This window comes from Pelmatolapia mariae, linkage group LG15 (genome assembly GCF_036321145.2).
Source record: "Pelmatolapia mariae isolate MD_Pm_ZW linkage group LG15, Pm_UMD_F_2, whole genome shotgun sequence".
NCBI classification, from domain to species: domain Eukaryota; kingdom Metazoa; phylum Chordata; class Actinopteri; order Cichliformes; family Cichlidae; genus Pelmatolapia; species Pelmatolapia mariae.
The window spans coordinates 33,406,290-33,430,917 of NC_086240.1; the positions used below are offsets into that span (position 1 = coordinate 33,406,290).

General features: G+C 40.8%; 1 protein-coding gene across 2 annotated transcripts; it reads right to left on the reverse strand.

Annotated features, from left to right (window-relative positions):
• Window positions 1–23,951, reverse strand: gopc (golgi-associated PDZ and coiled-coil motif containing). 2 transcript variants are annotated; one of them, XM_063494974.1, is made up of 9 exons: window positions 23,402–23,949; window positions 19,931–20,095; window positions 13,834–13,857; window positions 8,360–8,535; window positions 5,482–5,647; window positions 5,304–5,399; window positions 3,342–3,506; window positions 3,103–3,268; window positions 1–2,575 (listed from the first exon to the last, which is right to left on the reverse strand). In XM_063494974.1, the coding sequence occupies exons 1-9, from the start codon at window positions 23,660–23,662 to the stop codon at window positions 2,460–2,462; spliced, it is 1,335 nt and encodes a 444-aa protein (XP_063351044.1). In that variant the 5' UTR covers window positions 23,663–23,949; the 3' UTR covers window positions 1–2,459. The 2 variants fall into 2 exon arrangements, with proteins under 2 accessions (XP_063351044.1, XP_063351045.1); XM_063494975.1 differs by lacking the exon at window positions 13,834–13,857 and having other exon boundaries at window positions 23,402–23,951.
• Window positions 23,952–24,628: the final 677 nt, after the last annotated feature.

The window sequence follows — 24,628 nt, forward strand, 5'->3', positions numbered from 1 at the left end:
CACTGAGAACGTCCATTTAATCAAGAAAATTATGTTTTTTTGTTTTCGGTCATGGAACACTAATATTTAATATTTACATGATTCTGAAGTTTCAACATTTGAAGTACAGCTGCAGCAATACAATCATTTTTATACATTTTCTGCAACATTGATCACTCATCTTATTGGCAAGTGTTGCATTTTATTACGACTCACCATCCTCCTCATTTGATACCATCTCTATACGAACAGGGATCATTCACTGCTTTTGATGCGAGCCTGCACTGTAGCAGAGAGCCTTACTTACAGAGCTCAGGGAGTCTGCAGCAGCCGTTTCCTCTTTATAAATACGGATAAATATACTAATTTATGTTTTACTATTTTAAGTATGAATGATCAAACATTTTTGTGATGTCTGCGGTTTTCCCGTTTGCAGTTGTTTGAATCTTTACTGCTGAAGAACACTTAATATATTGCATTATTATTTTGTGTACAATGATTGTATTTGATTTGTCTTTTGCACACATTTTGTAAGCCTGCTAACGCGAGATGGGAAAATATGTTTTGGACTTTTTTTGAATGCTTTCAATTATGTCACAGATAAAAACAAGACTGGAACCAAAACTTAAAAATGTAAAAACAAGACAATAAAAATAAAAAAAGACTGACCTGAATGCATAACATAGCATTGAGAGTGTTTAGACAGTGTTGTTCATGGGGGTGGAGTTAACTTACTTCTGTTTCTTTGGGCCACAATAATAATAATATTAACAGTAGTAAGTAGAGCTGGGCGATATAAGATTTTTTCATATCACGATATGTTTTTTTCATTTCTGGCGATAACGATATGTCACGATATAAGCCAAATAACTATATTTGTAAGATTTAAATGTGCCGTTGCGCACAAGTAAAATGTGAAATAATTAGCAGCTTGTTTTAATTTAAATATTTATTTCCCATAATAAGTTCAACAGGGTAGATGTACTTAAGGAACATGAAACTTCAGTTTCAGATAAATAAAGGCAAATATTGCAAACTACACAAAACGCAGCTGCTAAAGCGTTTAAGTTTCAAAATAGAACAAACAAAACAGACTACTAAATTGTCAATTTCACTTAGAAACAACATTTTAATTCTAAAAATAAATCTTAGTTTGTTTTACAGAAGAACAGACAAAATTGACTAACTTTTGTCAATATCAAATAAACTGAGAACTAAAAGGAAATTCTCAATCTCTCCTTGTTGTACAGCTTAGCTTTTCAAACAGTTTTAACAGTGACTTTAGTCTGACAAAAGCCGAATGACGAATTAGCGCTTTCAGTCAGAGATTGAGCATGCACCGGTTTATTGTATTTCCAGACTTGCTTTCGGCACAATTTACAGTGCGCGCTACTCTGTTTTTTGTCGGACTTGAAATAGCCGAAATACCTTCACACTACGGAACTTCTATGGCCCTTCCGTTCGACAATCTCTCCGGCATTGGAACCATCATCGGTTTTTTTCTTCGGTAACCTTCGCTCACGCTCTCGGTTGATTTTTCTCTAGTCGGCAAACTCATTTCCTTCATTACCCGGGCGGCCCGGCTGCAAAAACAAATACACATGTGCGCCTTGGCACTTGTGCTGTACGTAACAAGTCACGTGACGTGACGCTGCGGCTGTGATTGGTTAGGCTCTGCGCTACTTAATTTGGATTGGCTGTTCTATTTTTTTTTTTTTTTAAGAGGACAAGAGAGATGAGGCCTATCGCAATAGTTAAATTTTTCTATTGAGAAAAAGTTATTTCGCAATACATATCGTTATCGTTCTATCGCCCAGCTCTAGTAGTAAGAAATAAGAACAATGTATTGAACTAAATATCTCTGCATAGTGGTGAGGCCTGTTGGTCAGGGGCTGAGATAAAAACAGTTTGTGAGTTTGTTGTATTTTATTACATTGTGAGGAACACCTCATAAAGTACATGTGGCACAACAGAAGCAATAATGAAATATAATGAACAGCGATAGACAAATCAACAGGGAACCCAAAGAATTGTATTCAATTACAAAGTGTTATTTTTGCAACATAGTCGTGTTAAAATATTCGGGTGGGATAATCGTATATAAAATTATTCTTTAACATCTCATTTGGATGAGCATGAACGGATTAGATCTGAGAAGTTGGGTAATAGATTCTTTGATGAGTAACTATACAAAGTAAAGCAAAACAAGTGTCTCCACTAAACACCTCCACGATAACTTGGTGACATCCATCACCTGCATTATTATCCTGTATATCACCAAGTTTATCAGAGTCCAGCATCACTCCCTTCTGCACATACCTTCACTTTAAGAATATGGACTTTAAAACCCAAAAATCATTGTTGCATGACCAGAAAATTACATCACTCCAAGGAGAAAAGGGAAAACAGACGTTCCCCTTTTCACAGGATTGTCACTGAATTTCATTTCAGTTCTTTTCCTTTCCACATTCCAGCAGTTTCTAGGAAGAGCAGTCAGTTTCTGGTGGCTTTGAAGGGGTTTCCCCTGAAGGTGTCTCACTGGACATCCCAGTATCTCCAGACTCTGCTCCATTGCTCAGTGACAACTTCTCCAGTGCTAAAGGATGGACACAGAGACAATAAGCAAAATCATCCTCATCGTCAATTAAAAGCAACCTGGACAACCAGCAGCAGATCTTCTCCTGTTCTCTATCCTGTTTCCACACCACTTCAGAAAACCCATCTCTTCACCCTGGCCTTTGACACCTTGTGAGATGTTGGTATTTAGTTCATTCTATGTTGTTTTTTAATATAGGGCTGTTTTAATTTGTATTATGTGTAGTATGTGTTTATGTGTATTATGTGTCTGGCTCTCTGTGCAGTTACATCCCATATCGTAGCTGAAGGGGGACTACAAGTCAAGTGGAAATGTGTTATCAGAATTCTTATATATAAAACAAAAGAAACTAAAACAACAACGATGATTTTTCTGAAAAACAGAAAACCCGCAAAATCCAATTTTCCAACATGCACCCTCTTCTTATAATTGGCTTCTACAAAGGTGAAGGTATAAACAGTGCACACCTTCACATATGGACAAAGTCTGTTAAAAGCTCTTTCATTGATCTGCAGATTTCTTCGTACCTTGAAGTGATGCTGAACTGTTGCTAGGTGGTGCTGTGATGCTGTCATCCAGTTCATCTAGGTAGAGTCTGTAGCGATGGCCGCTGTCATCCTCATACTCCACATTCTCATCATCGCTGTCCACTTCAGGAGCCACATACACGACCTCGAACTCTATCTGTCCTCGCTGACACAGACACAAAGAATTAACCACAAACAGCGATATGCAGGGAGCACGTGTATGTGCGTGCCAGTGTTACCTGCTGAGAGAGAATGGTGACAGCTTCCTTATGTTTGGCATCTCGCAAATTGATGCTGTTGACAGCAAGGATGGCATCTCCAACATGCAGCCCTCCACATCTGTCTGCGGGCTGACTGGGATGGATCTCTGAAATTAAAATGGGAACGCCGTGCTCCTTCCCACCCTGAGAAAGTGAGGCCGAAGGAATGAAATGAGTTGAAAGCAGCTTTAATGCACTATGTCATAATGACACAGATGAACAGCACTATCAGACTGTGTTGTAATGGCGCTTCCATTTCTAAAAGTGATATCACGCAATTGGCTCTTTGAACTCTGGCTGTTACACAAGAACTTGTTAATGATATGACACATTGCTCACTACAAAGGTGTATTTCAATTCAATTTCATTCATTTATATACTGCCAAATCACAACAGAAATCACCTCAATGCTCTTTATATTGTAACCTTCATCCTACAATATTCAAACAACCCTCTGAACAAGCACTTGGTGACAGTGGGAAGTCAAACCTCCAGAGGAGAGAGTTGAAGATCTCCCAGACCGGGGCCTACGCCACACATTCCCAGCTCACGTTTTGGTGTGGCAGGTCTGTCCAGCATCCTCCCTCTCCACCTGACCCAACTCACCACTACATGGTGATCAGCTGACAGCTCCGCCCCTTCTTTATCAGTGTCCAGAACACCCGGCAGCAGATCCGATGATACAAAATCGATCATCGACCTAGGGTGTCCTGGTGCCACATGCACTTATGTGCATCCTTACATTTGTGTTCATTATGGACAAACTGTGATTTGCACAGAAATCCAATAACAAAGAACTGGTCGTTTCAGATCACCCAGGCTGTTCCTCCCAAACACACCAGGTCTCACTGTCATTCCCCACATGAGTGTTGAAGTCTCCCAGTAGGAAGTCACCGGAAAAGCAAATGACATTTAGGACCCGTTCCCCAACCCAAAGGCACAGTGAAGCATCCCTATTGTCCACCAGAAAAACCCCAACGTACTGGCAGCAACCGCGTGATTACAAGAACCCACCCCTGCCTGCCGCCGCCCACCAGAACCCAAGCCGTGCGTTGAGGTGAGCCTGTCTATATCTAGCTGATATTTCTCAACCTCACACACTAGCTTAGACTCCTTCCTCACCAGAGAGGTGACATTTCATTTAAGTAGCCAGCCTTGTTAGCTGGGGATTAGACAACCACGGCCCCTGCCCCTGAGTGCTGCTCGACACACATTGCACCAAACCCCTACAGCGCTAGGTCCCATGGGCTAAGACCTGGCTACCAGATGGTTTCCCTCCCTGTGACTAGCTACAGGGTGGGTCCTCGGTAACCCTATCTCAGGGCAGGGTACACTGGTCCCTTGGTCTTCTTTTATCCATTGGGGTGGACTGAGTGGCTCGTCATCTGGCCCCAGGGCCACTTTGCACTGGACTCAATGCCTCTTCAGATGGGATCTTCCAAAGTCAAGCATGAGTTGCTCAGAACATTTTTGGCTGAGGTCACAGACATTATGAATAATCAACCACTGTTACCTGTGTTCAGTGATCCCACAGATACTTGCACTCTCATTGAGGCTTCATTGCTTACTCAAAAAGTAAGTAGAAAGTAGGTCCATGTCCGGCTCCAGTTGGAGAGTTTGGACATACATACTTATTGAAACAGGTTTAGACAAAGTGGACATCTAACCAACTGAAGCTTAAACAAGGATGATAGTGCTTCTTAAAGATGAAAGAGAATGCAAGGTGCAAGTAAATGTCACCAAAAAAAAAAATTAGAGGAGATGGTCCTGCTCATTACCACTGATGACCGAAATATGCTCTTACCGCATCATCTTAGTAGATGAAAACCCCTTAGCTTCAGATGGGGAGTGAACAGAGAACAGAACCTCGATACTTAAGTAAGGTTTGATCCAAACATGACCAGCTGCTGATTAAAAAGATAAAATACTGAGACTTCTTACTGTAATGGAAATTCCTAGACCCTCATGATCCTCTTTGACCAGCACAACCTTTCGGATAGGGCCAACTCCCTGGGTTTTCTTCAGCATGTCTGGATCCTGTAATTACACACAAAAACAACTTTTGGACGCAGAACTAAAGGTACCAACAGCTTTCACTACTTTGTAGTTTTACACTCACATGTCCCACAGGAGAGGGAAGAGGTCTCTTTGGGTCACTTCGACCTCTACATGCTCGGATCACAGTTTTATGGCGGTGAAGGTGAATTTCTGCCTCCAGTTGATTCCAGAGCTTGTCATGTGCTGGCCCTTTCATGTCACGACCCAGTAATTGTATCTGCTGCACCCTGAAAGACAAACCAAGCAAAGATCTAATTACTGTCTGTATGTGCTATTTAATATCTTACTGAAATATGTAAAATATTTGACATCTGTGACATCACATCATTTATATAGCGCCAAATTACAACAGCAGTCGCCTCAAGGCACTTTATATTGTAAGGTAAAGACCCTACAATAATACACACAGAGAAAACCCCAACCATCAAATGTTCCCCTCTGAGCAAGTGCTTGGTGAGAGTGGGAAGGAAAAACACCCTTTGAACAGGGTGACATTTCTGGCAGAACTAGGCTCTTGCCGGGAGGGGCAACTTGCTGGTTGGGGTTGAGAGGAAGAAAATAGGACAAAACCTCCCCCACACACCGTGGAAAAGAACTAGAGATTAATATTGACTAGTGATTAAATGCAGAGTGGTGAGTAAGAACAGTGAGTGAGATTGGTGACTAAAGAAGAAGCACTCAGTGCATAATGGAAAGCCTCGAGCTGCCTAGACGTATTGCAGCATAACTAAGGGAGGATTCAGGGTCACCTGATCCAGCCCTAACCCTAATTCGCTTTATCAATGAGGAAAGTTTGAAGCCTAATTTTAAAAGTAAAGAGAGTGTCTGTGTCCCAAATCTTGGAGCTGGTTCCACAGAAGACGGGCCTAGAAACTGAAGGCTCTGCCTCTTATTATTGGTTTAGACACCGTGTTTTTAAGTTTTTTGGGGGTCACGTACAAAATCTCAGTTTTATCTGAAATTAGAAGCAGGAAATTCATTCAGGTCTTTATGTTTTTAAGACATTCTTCCAATGAAGGCTCTGCCTTCCAACGATACTGCCTAAGGGAGGCATATCAAATGTAAACTTTATAGTTAAGCTTTGTGTCAGAAGAAGACTCCCCATTTACATGAACAAATTGACTTAATAGAAAGATATGATTCAAACCACTGCAGCGGAGAACCTTAATTCCTAGACTTCAAATAAACTAATCCTCTGCAGATGATTTGTTAGCTGTTTTACAATTACTCTTTAAAGAATTTTTGGTGAATGTGAGTTGAAGATTGGCTCGGCAAACTGTGTAAGTACTGCCACCTTAAAGGCCTGTCATATTTAGCCCATTAACGGGGATAAACAGAGAGCAATACTCATCTAGCCTTTGATGTTGCCTACTAAAGAGAAGTGATTACGTGCTACTGAAACAAGGTCCCCCAGAAGAGACCATTTCTCATTCAAATTTATTTTACACTAGATACTTCACTTTGGTTTTCAGCAACATAGGCACAAAGACTAATAGACATCTAGGGATGGGTATTGATAAGATTTTCACGATTCCGATTCCATTTTCGATTCCGTTTAACGATTCGATACTTTATCGATTCTCTTATCGATTCTTTTTTTTTTTTTTTTTTTTTAAAGAGAACACTAAGGTCGATTAGCTTAGAACTTTGTTTTATATCTTCTCTTTGAACAAGATAGAAATTTAGGAGTAACATGGCCTTACAAACCTAACAGTGAGATCTTAAGAGATCCAGCTTATGGCTCTTCAATGGGGTGTCACAGGGTCCCCGGGGGAGAAAAAAAAAATTGTAAATGTAAAATAACAAAATAAATATTCTTCTGTAGCAATAACAAAGTATAACAAATTATTCTGTAGCAATTACACAAGAATATCCAGTAATGTCCCTGCCTACAATTAAACACATTCACTTACCGAAAATCGGGGGCATCTGCTGTGGCAAATAGGTGCAAGCCTTTTACCACAAACTTAGTCACTGCTCGGTGACATTCGTCTATCCCGGCCTGAAAGGAGACGCTACCGGTAGACTGCAGCGACAACTGCCAGCATCTGAGCCAGCCAGACTCTGTCTCTCTCATCATGGTCACCTAAATGCAGCGCACAGTAATGGCAGGTTTTGTAATAAGGCAGATCGCGCTAACATAATATGCACTGTTAGTTGATTATTTACCTGCCGCATTAACGGGAGAGGACGTGCAAACGTTACCGCTGCTGCTGGGTTGAGATTCACAAGTCCAGAGCGGAATTAAAAACACGACATTCATTTAAGGTTATCACGTGTTTTGTGAGCAAATGCTTTTGCATTTTCGTAGTGTTTCCTCCCTTAAATGAAATATCTACTTTGCAAGTATTGCAAGTTGCCCTGTTGTCATCCGTTCTCGTAAAGTATAACCAAACTTTTTAGCGTTTGAGCTGCCATGTTTCCTGCCAGGTAAATGATGCTCCGCAACGTGGTGACGTCATTCGGGGCGACTGGAATCGATAAGGGAATCGTTTGCAAAAATGGCAAACAATTCCAAGGAATTGAAACAGTGGGAACCGGTTCTCAACAAGAACCGGTTTTCGATACCCATCCCTATAGACATCCGTATAATAATTTCTTGTATATGTTTATTATACTTGTGTATACATGTTATATTGTGTGCTTTCCTCTTGCACAGGTCCAAACTGATATTTTAATCTCAACAAAACTTTCACCATTATCATGTTCTCAACATGATTACATACTACACTGAACCCCATCATTTCACTCTTCTCACATTAGTCGACACTTCCACTGCATGTAGTCTGTGCCACGTGCCTTCATGTGCATGACTTCCTAATAATTATACTAATCGCTTATTAGAATTATTATCATCATCATTATTATTAGAAGTTACCATAATAGTCTTAGCAAACTTAAACCTTGCACTAAAGATAGTGTGAACTTTAACGTCTTACCTGCCAGCCAGTTCCTTGTCCAAGTATTTAGCAGCCAGTCTGGCTCCGTAGACTTCGGCCTGCAGTACTGCCATGTGCCTGCGAAGGGCCTCGTTTTCTTTCTTATATAGTCTGGTTTCTGCCTCCATTTTTGCCTCTGCTAATTTCTCCTTCTTACTGGCCTCAAGCTCCTGTTCCTAGAACAAACACATACATTGTAAGTACAAAATGTTAACCTATTTTTTAAAATGAATATTATGAAAATGTAATGTTAAATTTGCAAAAATCAATCGTGGTTAATTACAAATGTTATATGAGAAGGTTAAACTCTGATTTACATTCACATTAGTCTATGTAATTTTATGTAATTTGCAGAAAAATAACCATGACTAGGTACACGAGGATAAACCACAGCTGACACGTTGAACCTAATCTCACTAATAAATAGAAGACTCTTTATGTGGCATTATATAATTTCTTTGCATTTTTCAACAATTGTAAATTGAATCTATATCAAACTTTGGACTTGAAGGGGTACAGCACAGTGTTTGATAAGTGATTGCCTTATTGTTGAGGTTTTCAAACCTGTTGTTCATTGACACCTACTGTCTTCTGTTACCTTCCAGTTCAGGATACTTAACTTTAGACGTCACCTTTCGATGTGACATAGATAACAGTAGGGCAACAGACTCATCCACTTGTCATCACAATGGCTAACTCAAGGTAATATGGTTGTGTGTGACTGGTTGTGTGAGTTCTGATGAACTCATGGATCTTTGTGTTTTCATCCTGGACATTGGTTCTGGCACTCACTAGTCCTCAGCCACCTTCCTTCCGCTTAGCATACAGTCTTGGGGTGCTGGACTTGGGGTAAGGCACCCTCCAAGTCTAGGTCACTAACGCATGTTAAAACGCTTTCTTGTCTTGATGTCAGTGGCTTCTCTCTCTCTCTTAGGCCAGCTGATTATCCCAGCAGGGTATCTGACGACTGGCAGGTGCTGACGGCCTGGATCTTGATCTTGTACTCTCTGCATGTATTTGATGACTGCAGCTTTCCTAGCAGCCTCTTCATGGTTCCCATTTGTCTGTGGAATTCCCAGGCACTTGTAGCTGTCCTCGATGTCTGTGATGTTGCCTTCTGGTAGTGGAATTCCCTAAGTTCTGACTACCTTCCCTCTCTTTGTTGCCATCCGACTACACTTCTCCAGTTCGAATAACACTCTGATGATGCTGTAGATCCTAGTGATGTGGCTCAGTGAATCGATGTCTCGTTCACTCCTGGCATACACTTCCATGAAGAGGAAGAGGCTGGCAATTACTCCATTCCGTAGTTTGTCTGGTCTGGCTAAGGGAGTTCAGGCCTATGCAGAACAGCAGTGGTGACAGAGCATCTCCTCTTTAAATCTTGTACTTGATAATGACTTTTGCTATTGGCTTGAAGTTGGCCTCTAGTGTTGTTCGCCACATCCCCACTGAGTTCCTGACAAAGGCTCTTAGGGTCCTGTTGATCTTGTACAATTCTAGGCATTCCAGGACCCATGTGTGAGGCACTGAGTAGTAGGCTTTCTTGTAGTCAATCCAGGCAGTGCACAGGTTGGTCAGTCTGGTCTTACAGTCTATCTACCAGGAGCTGGTGTTTTGCCCATCTGTCCTTTCTTTGCCCTGCTCCATGTGGTGCTGAGGCAGGTTACTGACCAGCAGTTGAACGGGATTGGTCCCTTGTGGAGATCCTTGGGGATCAGGACTGTCCGGTTTTCAGTTAGCCATTCTGGGTTTGTTTGGTCCATTAGCAGCTGACTCATTTGTTAGTTTGCTAGATGCTGATGGAGCACAGTTAGCTTCTGTATGTTAGACTCCTGGTCCCCTCCCCAGTCGGACCAGGAGTGACATGTTCTCGTTAAATTTCTGGCTGTCTAAGTGGTGTCCAAAAAGTTATTAAACTTAGAACAAGATCTCCCACTCCAGCTTATTAATGAGCCAAAGACCCAGACATAGTCTTAATTCATTCGAAAACCTGATGCTTAGCCTTGTCCATGCAAGCTGGAAAACTCAAAAACAGTGTTATTTGTTGTTATCTATGGGCCTTACTCAGAATTTATATCTGACTTCTCAGATGTTCTGATTTAGTACTCAGCTCAGCTAAAATAATTAATGGGGGGAATTTTTGCATTGATGTAGATATTAAAAATGACAGCCTCAACAAGGCCGTTAATCAATTATTAGAATTAATTGGCTTCTTTCAAAATGTAAAAGAACGCACTCAACACTTAATCTTACTCTAGATCTTATTATGATATATGGCAAAGAAAATGAACATTAACAGTATTCCCTGAAAACCATTTTTTCGTCTGATCATTTCTTAAATTTACAACAGTGGATTACACAGCAGTAATGAATTGATTTCATGACACTTGTTTATAGTGTCACAGCCTCACTGCATACAATGCTGGATACTGTAGCTGCTCTGAAAAAGAAAGCCTCAAATCAGAAGTACTTGACTCCCTGGTATAACTCTCAAACATGCACTTTAAAGTAGATAACTCATGGGCGGGAGAAGAAATGGCATCTCACTAATTTAGAAGATCATCATTTAGCCTGGAAAAACTGGTCTTTACACTATTAAAAACAGTAGTTAAATCATTTTAACTACTGGTGTCTTTTTATGGCTTGAAAAGGCATCACTTGATCCAGCTGCCTTAGCTAGTTGTAGGCCAATCTCCAAACTTCCTTTCATATAAAAAATTCCTGAAAGAGTAGTTGTCAAACAGCTAACTGATCATCTGCAGAGGAATGGCTTATTTGAAGGGTTTCAGAGCCCATCACAGTACAGAAACAGCTTTAGTGAAGGTTAGAAATGATCTTCTTATGGCCTCTGACAGTGGACTCATCTCTGTGCTTGTCCTGCTAGACCTCAGTGCAGCGTTCGATACTGTTGTCCATAATGTTTTATTACCGCTATTAGAATATGCTGCAGGTACTTAAAGGTACTGTGCTGCAGTATTGTGAATCTCATCTGTCTAATACACTCCAATTTGTTCATGTAAATGGAGAGTCCTCTTCAAACACTAAGGTTAATTATGGAGTTCCACAGGGTTCAGTGCTAGGACCAATTCTGTTTATGTTTTACATGCTTCCCTTAGGCAGTATCATCAGAAGGCATAGCATATATTTTCACTGCTATGCAGATATCCAACTTTATCTATTCCTTAAGCCAGATAACACACACCAATTAGTTAAACTGTGGGAATGTCTTAAAGACAAAGACATGGATGATATTAGACTCCATCAGAGTATTATTGTGTGCGAATTTTAGATAGAAAGCAGAAAAAACAAAAAGAAAAGGGCTATATAAAAAACAGTTCATTTACCGTTCCATTTGTGCAATATTAATTAAAAACATCCTGTCTCAGGGTGACACTGAAAAACTAGTTCATGGACTACTATAATTCATTATTATCAGGATGTCCTAAAAACTGGCTGTAAAGCTTTCAGCTCATCCAAAATGCTGCAGCAAGAGTACTGACAGGTACTAGACAGACAGAGCATATTTCTCTTACACTGGCTTTTCTTCAATCCAGGATCAAATTTAAAATCCATCTCATCACATTAAAGGTCTTGAATAATCAGGCCCCATCTTAAAGTACTAACCTGATAGTACCACATGACCCCATTACAGCACTTCACTCTTAGATTGCAGGATTACTTGTGTCTCATAGGGTATTTAAAATTAGAACATGAGGCAAAACCTTCAGCTCCCACGCCTCTCAACTCGGCACCGTTTGCCACGGCTTTTTGGGTTTTCCATTAGGTCACAGTACCTGGTACCAGGTACTTTCTAAGTAGGTACTAAAATGTTATCATTGTCACACTGCATGCCACTGATTGGCTGGTCAGTAGCGTCACTCGATGAGTCATGAAAGCATCTTGTTCATGAAAATTAAAACCACCATTTTTGAAACCCGGCAAGGGGGGAAATGGCTATAAAAAACAATACCGTGGTCCCCAAGTCTGATGAAAAGCCACACACTGAGCAGCAGGTATGTTCTTGCCTCGATGTCCACCTTTGTTGTCCACGCCCAGATGCGTTGCTATGACGACAACCACGCACACTGGGTTGTAATGGAAAACCAGGTGATCCAAGTTAGCTCGTGGTGATCTGTGGCGAGTCGATTAGTAGGTACTAATAGAAAAGGGGCTTTAAACTGAACAGGTTTGAAGTGGTTTATTCTCCTGGCTTCTATCTCTCTGGGTTACCTCGCCAAGCAGCTGCCCAAGGCCCTGAGTCTTGCTTGACAGTTTCTAAGGCCTCAGGACAAGGACAACTTGCAGCATTTCTTAGGTACCCCTTTTTGCAGTTCCAATAGTTGCCAAGTTTCCTCTGTGCTGCCTTGAGCTTGCCCTTCAGCCTCTTTCTCAGTGAAGAATACTGCTCCTTGTGGTTGTTCATCGTGTAGCCAAGCATTTCAGTGATCACTGCTTCTGCGGTGTAGATCAGCCGGCTGCTTTCAATAATCGTCGCATTAGGAATTGTCCATAATGCTGCTTTCACATCTTTTAGGAGAACTTCAGAGTTTATTTCAGGTAGTCGTAGTAATCGGACATGGAGGGTCCAGGTTTCCAGCGTAGCCATGATCCTCCATCTCCTCAGGTCAGCTGCTCTCACCTCCAACACATTCAACACACCAGCTGTTCTTGGGGCTTGGTGGGTGGGAATACCACAGGGACATACCACTTTAGGTGTCTACCCATGAGTGTCTATGATCAATGATGACAGTCTATGATTTCTACAATGGATGTGAGACAAATCCTACTGTGAAAGTGACTAATGGTCAAGCTGCAGGGCCTGATAACGTCCCTGGCTGTGTACTAAAAATGTGCCAATCAGCTAGTTGATGCTTTTACTTTATACAAGCAACTTTCACAAGAATGTGTTCCCACCTGTCTTAATACAGCCACTATTGTTACTATGTCACTAGATAACAATGCTGCTTATTGACTTCAGTATTTAACACATCTCCTAGCTAGAGGGGCACCTACACAGAAAGTAGTTTGCTTACAGCTTTGAAACTCAGTTGATCACTGATTGCAGGCTTTGGTTCTTTGGCTAACTCTGATTTAGTTAACACCCTATCATATGTAAATCAACAAAAGCTTGCATTTTTCATTGGTAGTTAAGAACAGTTTAACTCGAGCCACTTTGATTGCATTGTCAGCAGTTATTTTAAGCATTGTCTCTGACCCTGATTCCCACACTCTGCAAATGGATACTGAACTTCCTCATAAACAAATGTTGAAAACGGCGCAGTCACACCACTTCTTTGACTTTAATTTTCGAAAGTCAAGCCCAACAACTGTATTTGCATTTTGAAGTGTCCTTGGGCACATGATGCATGTAAAGAGTACAGAGTGTATAAATATATATATACTAAGTGTAAATGGTTGAAATGAGGCATGTAGCTACATTTTCTGGGAAAGACACCATTACACCGACTTACCAGCTCTTCTAAGGTTGGTGTAGGCTTTAAAGGAAAATATACAGAAAAAGAAAAGAAAGAAGTCTTTGATTAGAGAAATTGGTACAAAAATTATTAGAAAGGTTACAGAGCATCAGATATACAGCAGCAGACACCAGCCTTCTACAATTTCAACCAAAAATTTGGATTCATCCCTCCATAAAATCTGTTTTATTTTTAGTCTAATTCTTGTATAATTTATCAGCATTTTCTCCAGCCAGCCTGCCTGAGATCATTTCTGAAAAGGCTTCAGTAAATAGTAGATGGATAAACTTAAGGATATGTATTTCTCACATGTTAGATTTAATCTGTTTAATTACTACTGTATGGAGGGCATGTGCAGTTTTTTTTTTAATTTAAGTTAAATATAATGTTTCTTTTACATCTAGTTTTAGTTTCTAATTGTGTATAATAACCTTGCTCTGAACCAGGTCAACATCCAATCTGTGACTCCTTCAGCCCTGCATTTCTCCAACTACAGTCCTAAACCATTTATACTTTGTGTAAATTTTTTTAACTTAACAATTTTATAAGTTAAGATATTTTTGATGGTGCCACTGACATGAAACTCTCACCAGATGTTGGTAAAAACCCATCCAGTCATCATATGCAAAGAAATCAAACCATAAATGACATTATGTGTAATAATGAGAAATGACAGAGGGAAATAGTATTGAACACACTTACTGAAATGATTTAATACTTGGTACAAAAAGCTTTGTTGGTGACAGCTCCAAGACACCTCCCGTATGGAGAAATTGCATTTCTGTGATTTTGGCTCTGTGGGCCACTTCCATTAACTCTGAGCTTTAGGTTTTTTTTCTTATAGATTTTCAATTGGATTCAGGTCAGCTGATTGGACCGGACCATTCTAACAGATTTATTTTCTTTCACTGAAACCACTTGACAGTTTCCTTTGGGGTGTGTTTTGGATCATTGACTTGCCTCCACCCTTAGATGGCAGCAGATTTTTTCAATCAGGAATGTCTACATTTTTCCACTCATCCTTCCTTCAATTATATGAAGCATGCCAGTGTTTTATGCTGATAAACAGCCCTACATCATGATGTTTCCACCTCCAAACTTCACTCTGGCTATGGTGTTTTTGCGGCAGTGCCTTTTGACCTCCAAACATGGTGCATATTACTTTTAAGACTAAGCAACATGGCTGCTCCAGCCTGCACGCCAAATACCCTTGGGCAAGATACTAACCCCAAGTTGCTTGCCGATGCATCCATAAAAAGTACTTAGAAAAAAACATAGAAAAAAGTGCTTATATGAACGGTCAAATGAGGCAAGTCGTATAGAGCACTTTGAGTGCTCAGATAAAGTAGAAAGGTGTTATTAGAAACAGTCCGACTGCTCTGACCTCTGTAGTCATTTAGACATATGAGCATCTGGTACTATCCCATCTCCTGGATCCCTGCAGTTTGCCTAAAGAGTCAATAGGTCCGTAGACAATGCAGTTAACATAGCACTGCACTTCATCCTCCAGCATCTGGACTCTGCAGGAACATATATCAGGCTAGTTTGTGGACTTGAATTCCACTTTTAATGCCGTCCTCCCAGCTCTACTACAAGACAACTCTCACAGCCAAATGCGCCCGCTTACACCTGCAGAAGGATCACCGAATTACTGTCTAGGCAGTAGGGCTGCCACGATTAGTCGACTAGTCATGATTACGTCGACTATCAAAATCGTCGACGCCTAATTTAATAGTCGACGCGTCGTTTAAATGCCGTAAAATCCTGAAAGGTGCAGGAATACAAGTAGGATTTAAGAGTGTAATAACGGACTGGAACAGAAGATGGCGGAAATGCATCTACAAGGATAAACGCCAAGGACGAAGAAGAAGAAGAAGCAGTCTCCGTTATCATGGCTACTCGGCAACGGAACTCAAAAGTCTGGGAGCATTTTGACCAAACAAAAGAAAAGAAGGTCCAATGCAAAATCTGCAAAATGGAACTTGCCTTCCATGGCAGTACAACGGCGATGCACGAGCATCTAAAAAGGAAGCACGTTGTGGCATCCGATGACGAAGTGGTACAGTCGTCTGGGTAAGCTAATTGGCTAGTTAGCTGCTAACATTATCGTAAACAGCAAGCTGCTAATTATTTGTGCTGTCAGCGTTAATTTCGTTAATATGATGTTAACGCCATAACCGCATTAACGCGGCAAATCCCCGTTAGTCAGTGCCGTGCAGCCCTCGCACCGTGTTATCGAGCTAACGGGGATTTGCCGCATTAACGTCGTATTGACGAGATTAACGCTGAGAGCACTACTTATTATTGCTTATATTAATAGCTGTTAACGTTACGTTACAGGACTGCTAAAAAAATACGTTCGTCTTCAATGGACGACTTTGTCACCAAGCCAACAACGTGTACACCTCGGCAAGCAGATGTCCTGACTGAATCAATCTTAAACATGTTGGTGACGGACATGAGACCCCTGTCTATGGTTGATGATCAAGGTTTCAAAGAGATGATCAAGCAGTTCAACCCAGATTACCATGATAACTATCTACCAGGCCGATCCCACTTCACCAAATTGATGGAAAAGAAATATGATGCTACCTTTGAGAAGGTTGGTCTCTCTTTCTCTCCACTCGCTCACAATACAAACACAAAATAGCAATTTGTATTAGAATTTAATACATTTCATGATGAAATAATATTAAGAGCTTGCTGACTGAGCAACCAATAAATTAATCTTGGTTAAAGCATGTAATGGAAAGTTGTTGTTGTTGTAAAAGCAGTAGTACATGACAGTGGTTCCAATATGGTGGCAGCAATGCGACTGCTTGAAGAAAAACATGGATGGGCCTCTATCCGCTGTGCTGGACACACACTCCAGCTCATAGTCAATACTGCTCTCAAAGAAACCACCATAAGCAGAGCACTAGGTGCTGCTAGGCAGCTAGTGGAGCACTTTAAGAGAAGCGAGCTGGCTAGTACAAGACTAAAAATGAAACAGGAGCAAATGAATGTGAAGAAAAATACACTGATCCAAGATGTCAGTACACGATGGAATAGTACATTCCACATGATAGAGAGACTCCTCAAACAGCGCTGGCCTCTCACTGCCACTCTTTCAGATCCCGAGGTAACGCCAAGGGGGAAACACTATTTCGACTTGAAGCCAGACCAGTGGGCGCTACTTGAAGAACTGAAGCAAGGTTTGGCACCTTTTGAGACTGCTACTGTTTACCTTAGTGGACAGCAGTACACAACGGTTTCAGGTCTTCCACAGGTGGTCAAAGGGCTGACACGGGCTGTACACCAAAGCCAACTGGAGACGAGCTCAGGAAAATCTTTCATTGCCAGTGCAGAAAAAGGCTTAACACAGAGTATATGCACTTTCTCAGCAGACAAAGAAAACCCTGTTATTCTCGCAGCTGCCTTGGACCCCAGATACAGAAAGTTGAAGTTTTTGGCTCCTGAAGATGTCATCAGAGTGCAGGGGACTGTTGAAGTGCTTGCTTTCAAAGAAGCAAATGCTGGGACACATGAGCATGCAAAAGTGCAGACAGACAATGGTTCAGGTAGAACTGAAAAGACTGCTCTGGACAACCTCCTTGAGTCTGACACAGACAGTCAGGGTGACAATGAGGAAGCAGCATCTAAGGAGGACCAAGATGTCCAAGTTGTGAGAAGTGAAGTTCAGCTGTACTTTAAAGAAGCCACAGTTTCTAAAAAGGATGATCCTCTTAAATGGTGGAGCGAAAATGAGGGACGTTTCCCCACACTATCAAAGCTAGCTAAATCTTTTCTGTGCATTCCTGCAACCTCCACCCCATCGGAGCGTATCTTCTCCACAGCAGGGAACATCTGCTCTCAAAAGAGAGCAAGCCTTTCTGCAGAACATGTAGAAAAGCTAACTTTCCTGGCTATGAACAATAATCTTGTGTAGATTGCTATACTGACTATATAGTCCCAAAGTTCAATATAGTTGTGAGGACTGAGCACAAAATGCTATTTTGTTATATTTGTTTTCGGTTTGCTTCAAACTTGAAATTTCATTAAAAGTTTAATAAACTATCATCTTGTCTTTATTTTTAGTTTCACATACCTTAAACACTTAAAGCTGTAAGCTAATGGTAGTTATATAAGAGCAGATGCATGCTGCTGCAATAATCTGTACGTTTTACGTCCAATGGATGCATGATCCGATTAGTTGACTAATCGCAAGTCCCAACAGGAGGAGGCCCTGGGGCAGACCCAGGACAGGCTGGAGAGATTATATCTCTCAGCTGGCTAACGTTAGCCTCTGTGATAACTGATACTTGTTGAGGGGTGTTATAGTCTAGCGTCACTTAGCAGACATTAGTTGTCTCAGAGCCCAAAGACAACTGTTAGCAGGCTCAAGTCATCTAAGAGACCTCCATCAGCTTTCAAAGCAGATGTGTGGACTTATTTTGGATTCAGGACAAAAGAAGGCAGTAAAGACTATGACAAGAGCTATGCAGTCTGTAAAATCTGCACCACCAGAGTCAAATACTCGGGTAACACAACAAATTTACAAGTACATGTGTCTAGACACAATAGCGACATAGGGTCAAATTCTAATTTTAAAACGAAATGAGGTGTTTAACGGACAATTAAAGAAGTTAACTTTTCGAATCTACCAGCAACTTCAACTCGTGCAACAAAAACAGATAGCGCAGTCAGTACTTGTTTTTATTTGCAAAGACATGCGCCCTCTGAGTGCTGTGGAGAATAAATAATTTTGTAATATGATTAAAACACTGGAGCCCTGTTACACCGTTCCCTCCCGACAACACTTCACGGACATACTCTGCCAAAGTTGTATCAAGAAGGCAAAGCGACAGTGCTGGACTCTCTCAGCTCAGCACAGACAGTTGCTTTGACATGCGACCCTTGGACTTCGAGAGCCACTGAATGGTAGGCAACTGTTACAGCACATCACATAACTGATCAGTGGAACCATCAGTCACACAGGTGAACAAATTCCCCTTTTCAGGTTGCACAAAAAGTGTTCCGTTGATGGACACTGCAGGGCTGTACTTTCTTTTATTAGCACTTTATTTTAATAGCACTTTATATTGTCAGTGTTTACTCGGATGAATTCTTCATGCAATTTCATTTTTGATTTATATTTGTTTATGTTAAGGTAACATAAAAAGTGCTTCGTTTTGATGCTGCAGAGAGCATTTTTTGGATTAGTATTTTAAAAGTACTCAATAAGTACGTCAGCGTTTCATTGTTTACTTTTTTCATGTTAAAGAAATAGTCGATATATCAGTAAAGCTGTTTTTGTTTGTTTATTTGACATGACTTCTGATAAGGCAGATGTTAATTTTTCTCCATTCATTTTGAACTTAAAGAGAGAGTGTTTTGTTTCCTCCAGTGAAATGTATCCCTCTATTTTAGTTGAGATAGCTCATGTCAAGCATTTAACAGCTTGGACTGTTTACCGTGAATTTTCCTACACTTAAATTCAGTCTTAATAAACACAAATAGTGTCTGTCTTTTAGTATTGCAATCTATCGTATGGTCTCCCCTGTATTGTGATACATATTGTATCGCTAGGTCTTGCCAATACACACCCCTAATGGAGATGTTCATTTCTGTTTTCCAGCAGGACTTGGCACCTGTCCACAGCACTAAAACTACTACAGTATGCTTACAGTGTTGTTATTCTGCTTGCCGGGGAGTGTTATTGTTGATTAAGACATTAGAAAGACAGAAAAACAGTAAGAAGACCTGGAGTAGAAAGACGAAAGGAGTAAACAGGAATGAAATTTCTCTTGAAATTGTAATGTTACCTCAAAGGACCATACGTGTCTTGGTCCGAGTACAAGAATGACATTGACTTTTTTAATTACAGGCGCATCACTAAGCTCTACACTGTACTGCTACGTCAGTGAGCATGTCTGATACACATACCTAACGTCTTAGACTGAAAACAGAAGACTAGGTTGTCAGTGACAGTGTATTACTTAATGATTGTATAATATATATGTCATCTTCACTCACTGCAGCCAATCAGTAACTCTGTTACTATTGTTAAATGAATACAAAGGCTGATTGACTGTATTACAGCCGTTCTCCCTACCAGTTTATCTTTGATGGTATCCGACTCCTCAGCTTGGCCTTGCTTGACATGAAGCTGCAGTTGGAGAGCATGAAGCTGCAGGAGCAAGTCGTGGACCTCCCTTTCTGCCACCACCCGTGCAGCTTTAGCTTCGGTCAACTCTGAGCGCAGGTCCACCAGCTGAGCCTAGAGTGGAGTGAAACAACAGAGGGATGGGGCACAGGAAGCAGATGTGTTAGGTGGTTTAAAGGGGCATGGGTCTCAGATCACAGCATCACTGTTTTCGTAGTTTGCAAAACCCAGATCTCACAGTACGTACTTTTTTTTTTTTCTTTGTAATTTTATGAATATTAATTATTAGTTACTGTGCGGAAACATTACGATCCCATAAATTTAGCACAACAATGTATTCATGTGGTATTCTAAAGGTCTTTAAAGAAATAACATATTACATGTACAGGGCTCTAGAGTGCGACCAATTTGGTCGCAAATGCAAGCTAATTTCTCAATGGTGCGTCTAAAAAAATCCCTGCGACCAGCTGTTCGAGTAAAAAAAAACAAAAAAACAAAAACCTCTGAAAGTCTCTGTGTGGCCAACAGCAGACAACATTAATGCCCATATCATGGCCTAAACCAATCATAAAGGTGCTGCTTAGAGTAGCTGAATGTGCTGCTGAAGCACCGCAGCACCGACTCTGTGCTGCTGCTACCTTTTGCACTGGTGCAACTAAGAAAAAAAGTTAGGTGCACCAGTGCAACCGTGGCAAAAAGTTAGTCTAGAGCCCTGATGTATTTGTTTATTAAAAGCTCTTTATCAAAAGATCTGCAGATCTGTCATTTAGTACTTGAATTAAAGAGGCGGAAAAGATGAAACACTGTTACGTAAGCCAAATCTGCCTGACCTTCAGGACATTAATTCATGGAGAGACATTCTGCAGCAAAAACAGGGAGAACATGCCAACTCCAGACAGAAAAGGTGGTGTATTCAGAACTGGGACCTTCCTGCGCCTTCTGCTGTAATAGACGCACATTGAGTAGGGGTGAGTTTCAATAATCGATTTTCCGATTAAAATCGATTTTGGCTTGAATAAAGCGATTCATGAAAATCCTGAATCGCTTTTTAAATATAAATGTATTTTGCCAGAAACGCCAGAATCTCAGGTTAAAGCTCACAAAACTATTTCAACAACCACCAAACAGCTAAAACAGTAAATGAGTGCAGGTAAACGGATTCCGCACAAACACGTAAACACAAAGCACAGACCTGACGCATCAAAATCAGTGAGATGTCGGCTTTCTCACCTGACGGCACGTACGCGGACACGCCATCGGGGCTGAAAGCCAACACCTCACAGAGTCTGCTGCGTCGGGTCGACGCTCTGTGTTAACGTCTTGTTTTGTGCTGGGTTCTGAAGCTGCTGTTTCATCACTCTGCAATCAAAACTGACTGAACCAGCAGCAAAAGAAGATCAAAACTAAGCTTTACATTCCACTTCACTTAAACATGGTCATGAATTCCCTCTTACTTTTGCTGTTTTTCTTCCACCACGATAAAAATCACACTTCATGCACAGCTCTCTCTCTCTCAGTGTACTTCAAGAAAAGTTTCCCATCTAAAAATCTCAATTTTCTGCATTATTCACTTGCTTATTATCCACCAGTCTACTGTTATGTACAGCGCTGTCGGAAAGAAGCAAGAAAGCCTCATTTCTGCTGTTCAATACCGAAGAAATGTAAACTTTTTAAAATTATGACAAATTGCAAAATGCTTAGCTTTGCCTCTGTAACTTTGCTCTGCTTCACGAGCAGGTTCTCTTCCGTTTTTGTTCTACTGCTGAATATTTTTAAGGTTAACTGATATAAAAAGCCAGGCCAGGAAAATCTCCTTCATGCTTTTCTGTGTTTTATCCTCAGTTACTTTGACACAAAGGCATCTGCTGTGATGCTTACACCTCTGATGAAGTCTCAAAAGTGTCAGTACTGATAAATGATCAGAATTATAATATTTCTGAGGAAAAATTTCCCCGATTCAAATCGAATTGAAATCGTGGATCGAATCGAATCAAATCGGGACCTTGTGAATCGGAATCAAATCAATTCTAGAAATCAGTGGCGATACCCAGCCCTAACGCTGAGCTAACAAAACTGTACAATCACAACATTTTTGACAAAACATAAGTTATGTTCAGTCATTTTTCTCAGTGCATCTGTCCTGACCCCTCTATGATCCATTTCTGTTCCAACACTGGAAAACATTTAGTAACAAGGTTCAAAGTCTAGGACAGAGGGTTGCTCCATCTGATAGATGGATGGCACAGTGTATATACATTGTTTAACAGGTTTAACAGCTGGCGGGATGAATCACCATGATAACAAGCTAAGCTGGAAGAAGCAGGGTTATCTCTAAGCAGGAAACACCACTGGTTCATGCGGATGTCACTCGCACCTGTATCACCTATTTAAACATTGTTACACACCGATACAGCCCATAATGACAATATTCACAGATGGCAAAGCTTCTTTGGACATGACAACACACCCTAATTACACAGCAAACATTGCTGAGGAAATGCCAAGGAGTTCAGGTGCTGACTTTAAAGCCCCTCTCATTCAAAATAAGCCTGGGGCCTGCCGACTTACAGACCGAGTCTGACAACTTTGTGGAAACGTATGGAAGCTTTGAACGGCCTAAACAATAATATGTGTTGGAGCGGATTAGCCTGTTGCTCTTATGGTTTCGATTAGCTGAAAGCAACACAATTTTTAATGAACATTTAGGTTTGTATTGTTCAAAAATGTCTCAGGCTTTTAATCATGTCTTTATAGTGAGAGCCTTTTTCATTTATCTAATTAGTAATGACAGGTCGTGTTCTTAAAACAAAAACACTGAATTATTATAATAATAGTAATCAGAGAGACACAATACGGATAAGAGAATGACAGTCATACTGTTTTTAGTTTTATGTTAACATTTACAGAAAAAAATGAAGGGCACTCCAGAAAACAAACGAGACATTACACAACACAATCCCGATTACATCTAAAGAAAAGATAATCATTTTAAGGCCATGACGTAATAATCGAAAAATGCTGAAATTCATTTATTTATTTAAAAAAACGTTAGCGCTACATAATTATAAAGGATATTTAATAAAGCGGTCAAAGACACCTGAGAACATGTTCTGTATCTAGAAGACAAATGAATGTGAAGTATGCTAACACCTATGTTGGTTTCAATGACCAAACGAAGGCTGCTGTGGATACCATAACCCATGTGATCACAGTTTACAGGTCGGTGCCACAGATGGATATAAACCCTCAGAAGCACAGGGAGGACACCAAAACACAGGAGTGACTGAAGCCCTGAAAACACCAGTGCTGCTCTGTGGCATTAGTCACTCTGCTGAATCTTGAGTGGAGTCGGCGTGATCATTTCATTAACAAGAAACCCGATTCCTAACATTAACCGCTCTTCTTAGAAGAAATACTAACCTCTAGTTTATGGTTGAGCTGGAAGACAGTCTGAGTTTTATGACAGAGCTGAGCGAAACAAGAGCTAAGGCTGGTCATCTTCTGCCGACCCTCATACGTTATATCCACTTGATCTGGATCTATTTCTCCAAGCAACAGATCCACATCCACGAAAGCCTTATCAAATTCCTTCTCCAGCACTTCTAGCCATCGAAACATGGACATACTGGGGACAAGGCCCGAGTGCTGGCCCGATGGGGAGCATCCAGTCGAAGCAGACATGGTTAGAGCAAGGTAACGCTGATGTTAGCTTTGTGCTAACTTAAAAAATGATGACAAATTAATCTCTACCAACACCGTTAAAATATCGCTGTAATGTGATGAACACTGTGTTGGTCCGTAGACTTAAAATTCCCGAAAGAAGCAACGTCTAACCAGGAAGTCCCACATCAGATTCACGATTTCATCCAAGCAGCCACTACGCAGAAAGCGGCATACAAGAGACCTACGGCTACTCCTTCCGCTACTGTGGAACTGTTCCCTGTGGGTGTTCTAGGAACTGCTATTGGGTCTGTCGATGTCGTACCGGAAATACGACATGTTAACGCAGAGCTTGTTCCTGTTCTTACTTTCACAATTAAAGTCTTCTAATGCGAGGAATTTTGTATAAATAATTAAATAACATTATTTATGAATAATATAATTTTAGTAATCTCGGGGCTTTCGTGACATTTGCAAGTTTAATGACTTACTGTGTAGTGTTCAAGTAACACGTATTGTGTAGTTCTGGCTCACTAAATATCTGATGAGGATGTGCAGTTGTGCACTGAACAGGCTCTATCCATGAATGCAGTGCACAAAAAGCATTATGGTGTATTGCTCGTAGGGATGGGAAGCTTCTGAAGCGCAGGTGTTAGAAAAACCAAGGCCACGGACCAGTGTTCCCTCTAATTTTTCATGTGTCTGAGCGAACACACAAACTCCCTGAGCGGTCCCTTGGACCACTGTGAGCAACAGTAGACGTGTGCACTGTGGTCACGCCAGCATCGGATCCATCCAAGTTACATGGCTTATTAAAATAATCAAATTACAGCATTTACATTTATGTTTGACTACTTTTAATTAACTGCTTTAGCCCACTTACAATGAAAATTTAAAAAAAAAAACTTGTTCATGACCTGTGTAGTATGTTAACACTATTGGAAGTAACTTAACTTGAAGTAAAAATAACTTGAACTCCAATTTTGA

Bases quoted from the DNA above. Each gene is read 5' to 3' on its own strand.
- gopc (XM_063494974.1), bottom strand. From the start codon at position 23,662: ATGTCTGCTTCGACTGGATGCTCCCCATCGGGCCAGCACTCGGGCCTT. The intron at 20,096-23,401 runs GTTAGTATTTCT...ACTCCACTCTAG, and splicing joins AGCTCAACCATAAACTAGAG to GCTCAGCTGGTGGACCTGCG. The intron at 8,536-13,833 runs GTAAGTCGGTGT...TGTTTGTTCTAG, and splicing joins CACCAACCTTAGAAGAGCTG to GAACAGGAGCTTGAGGCCAG.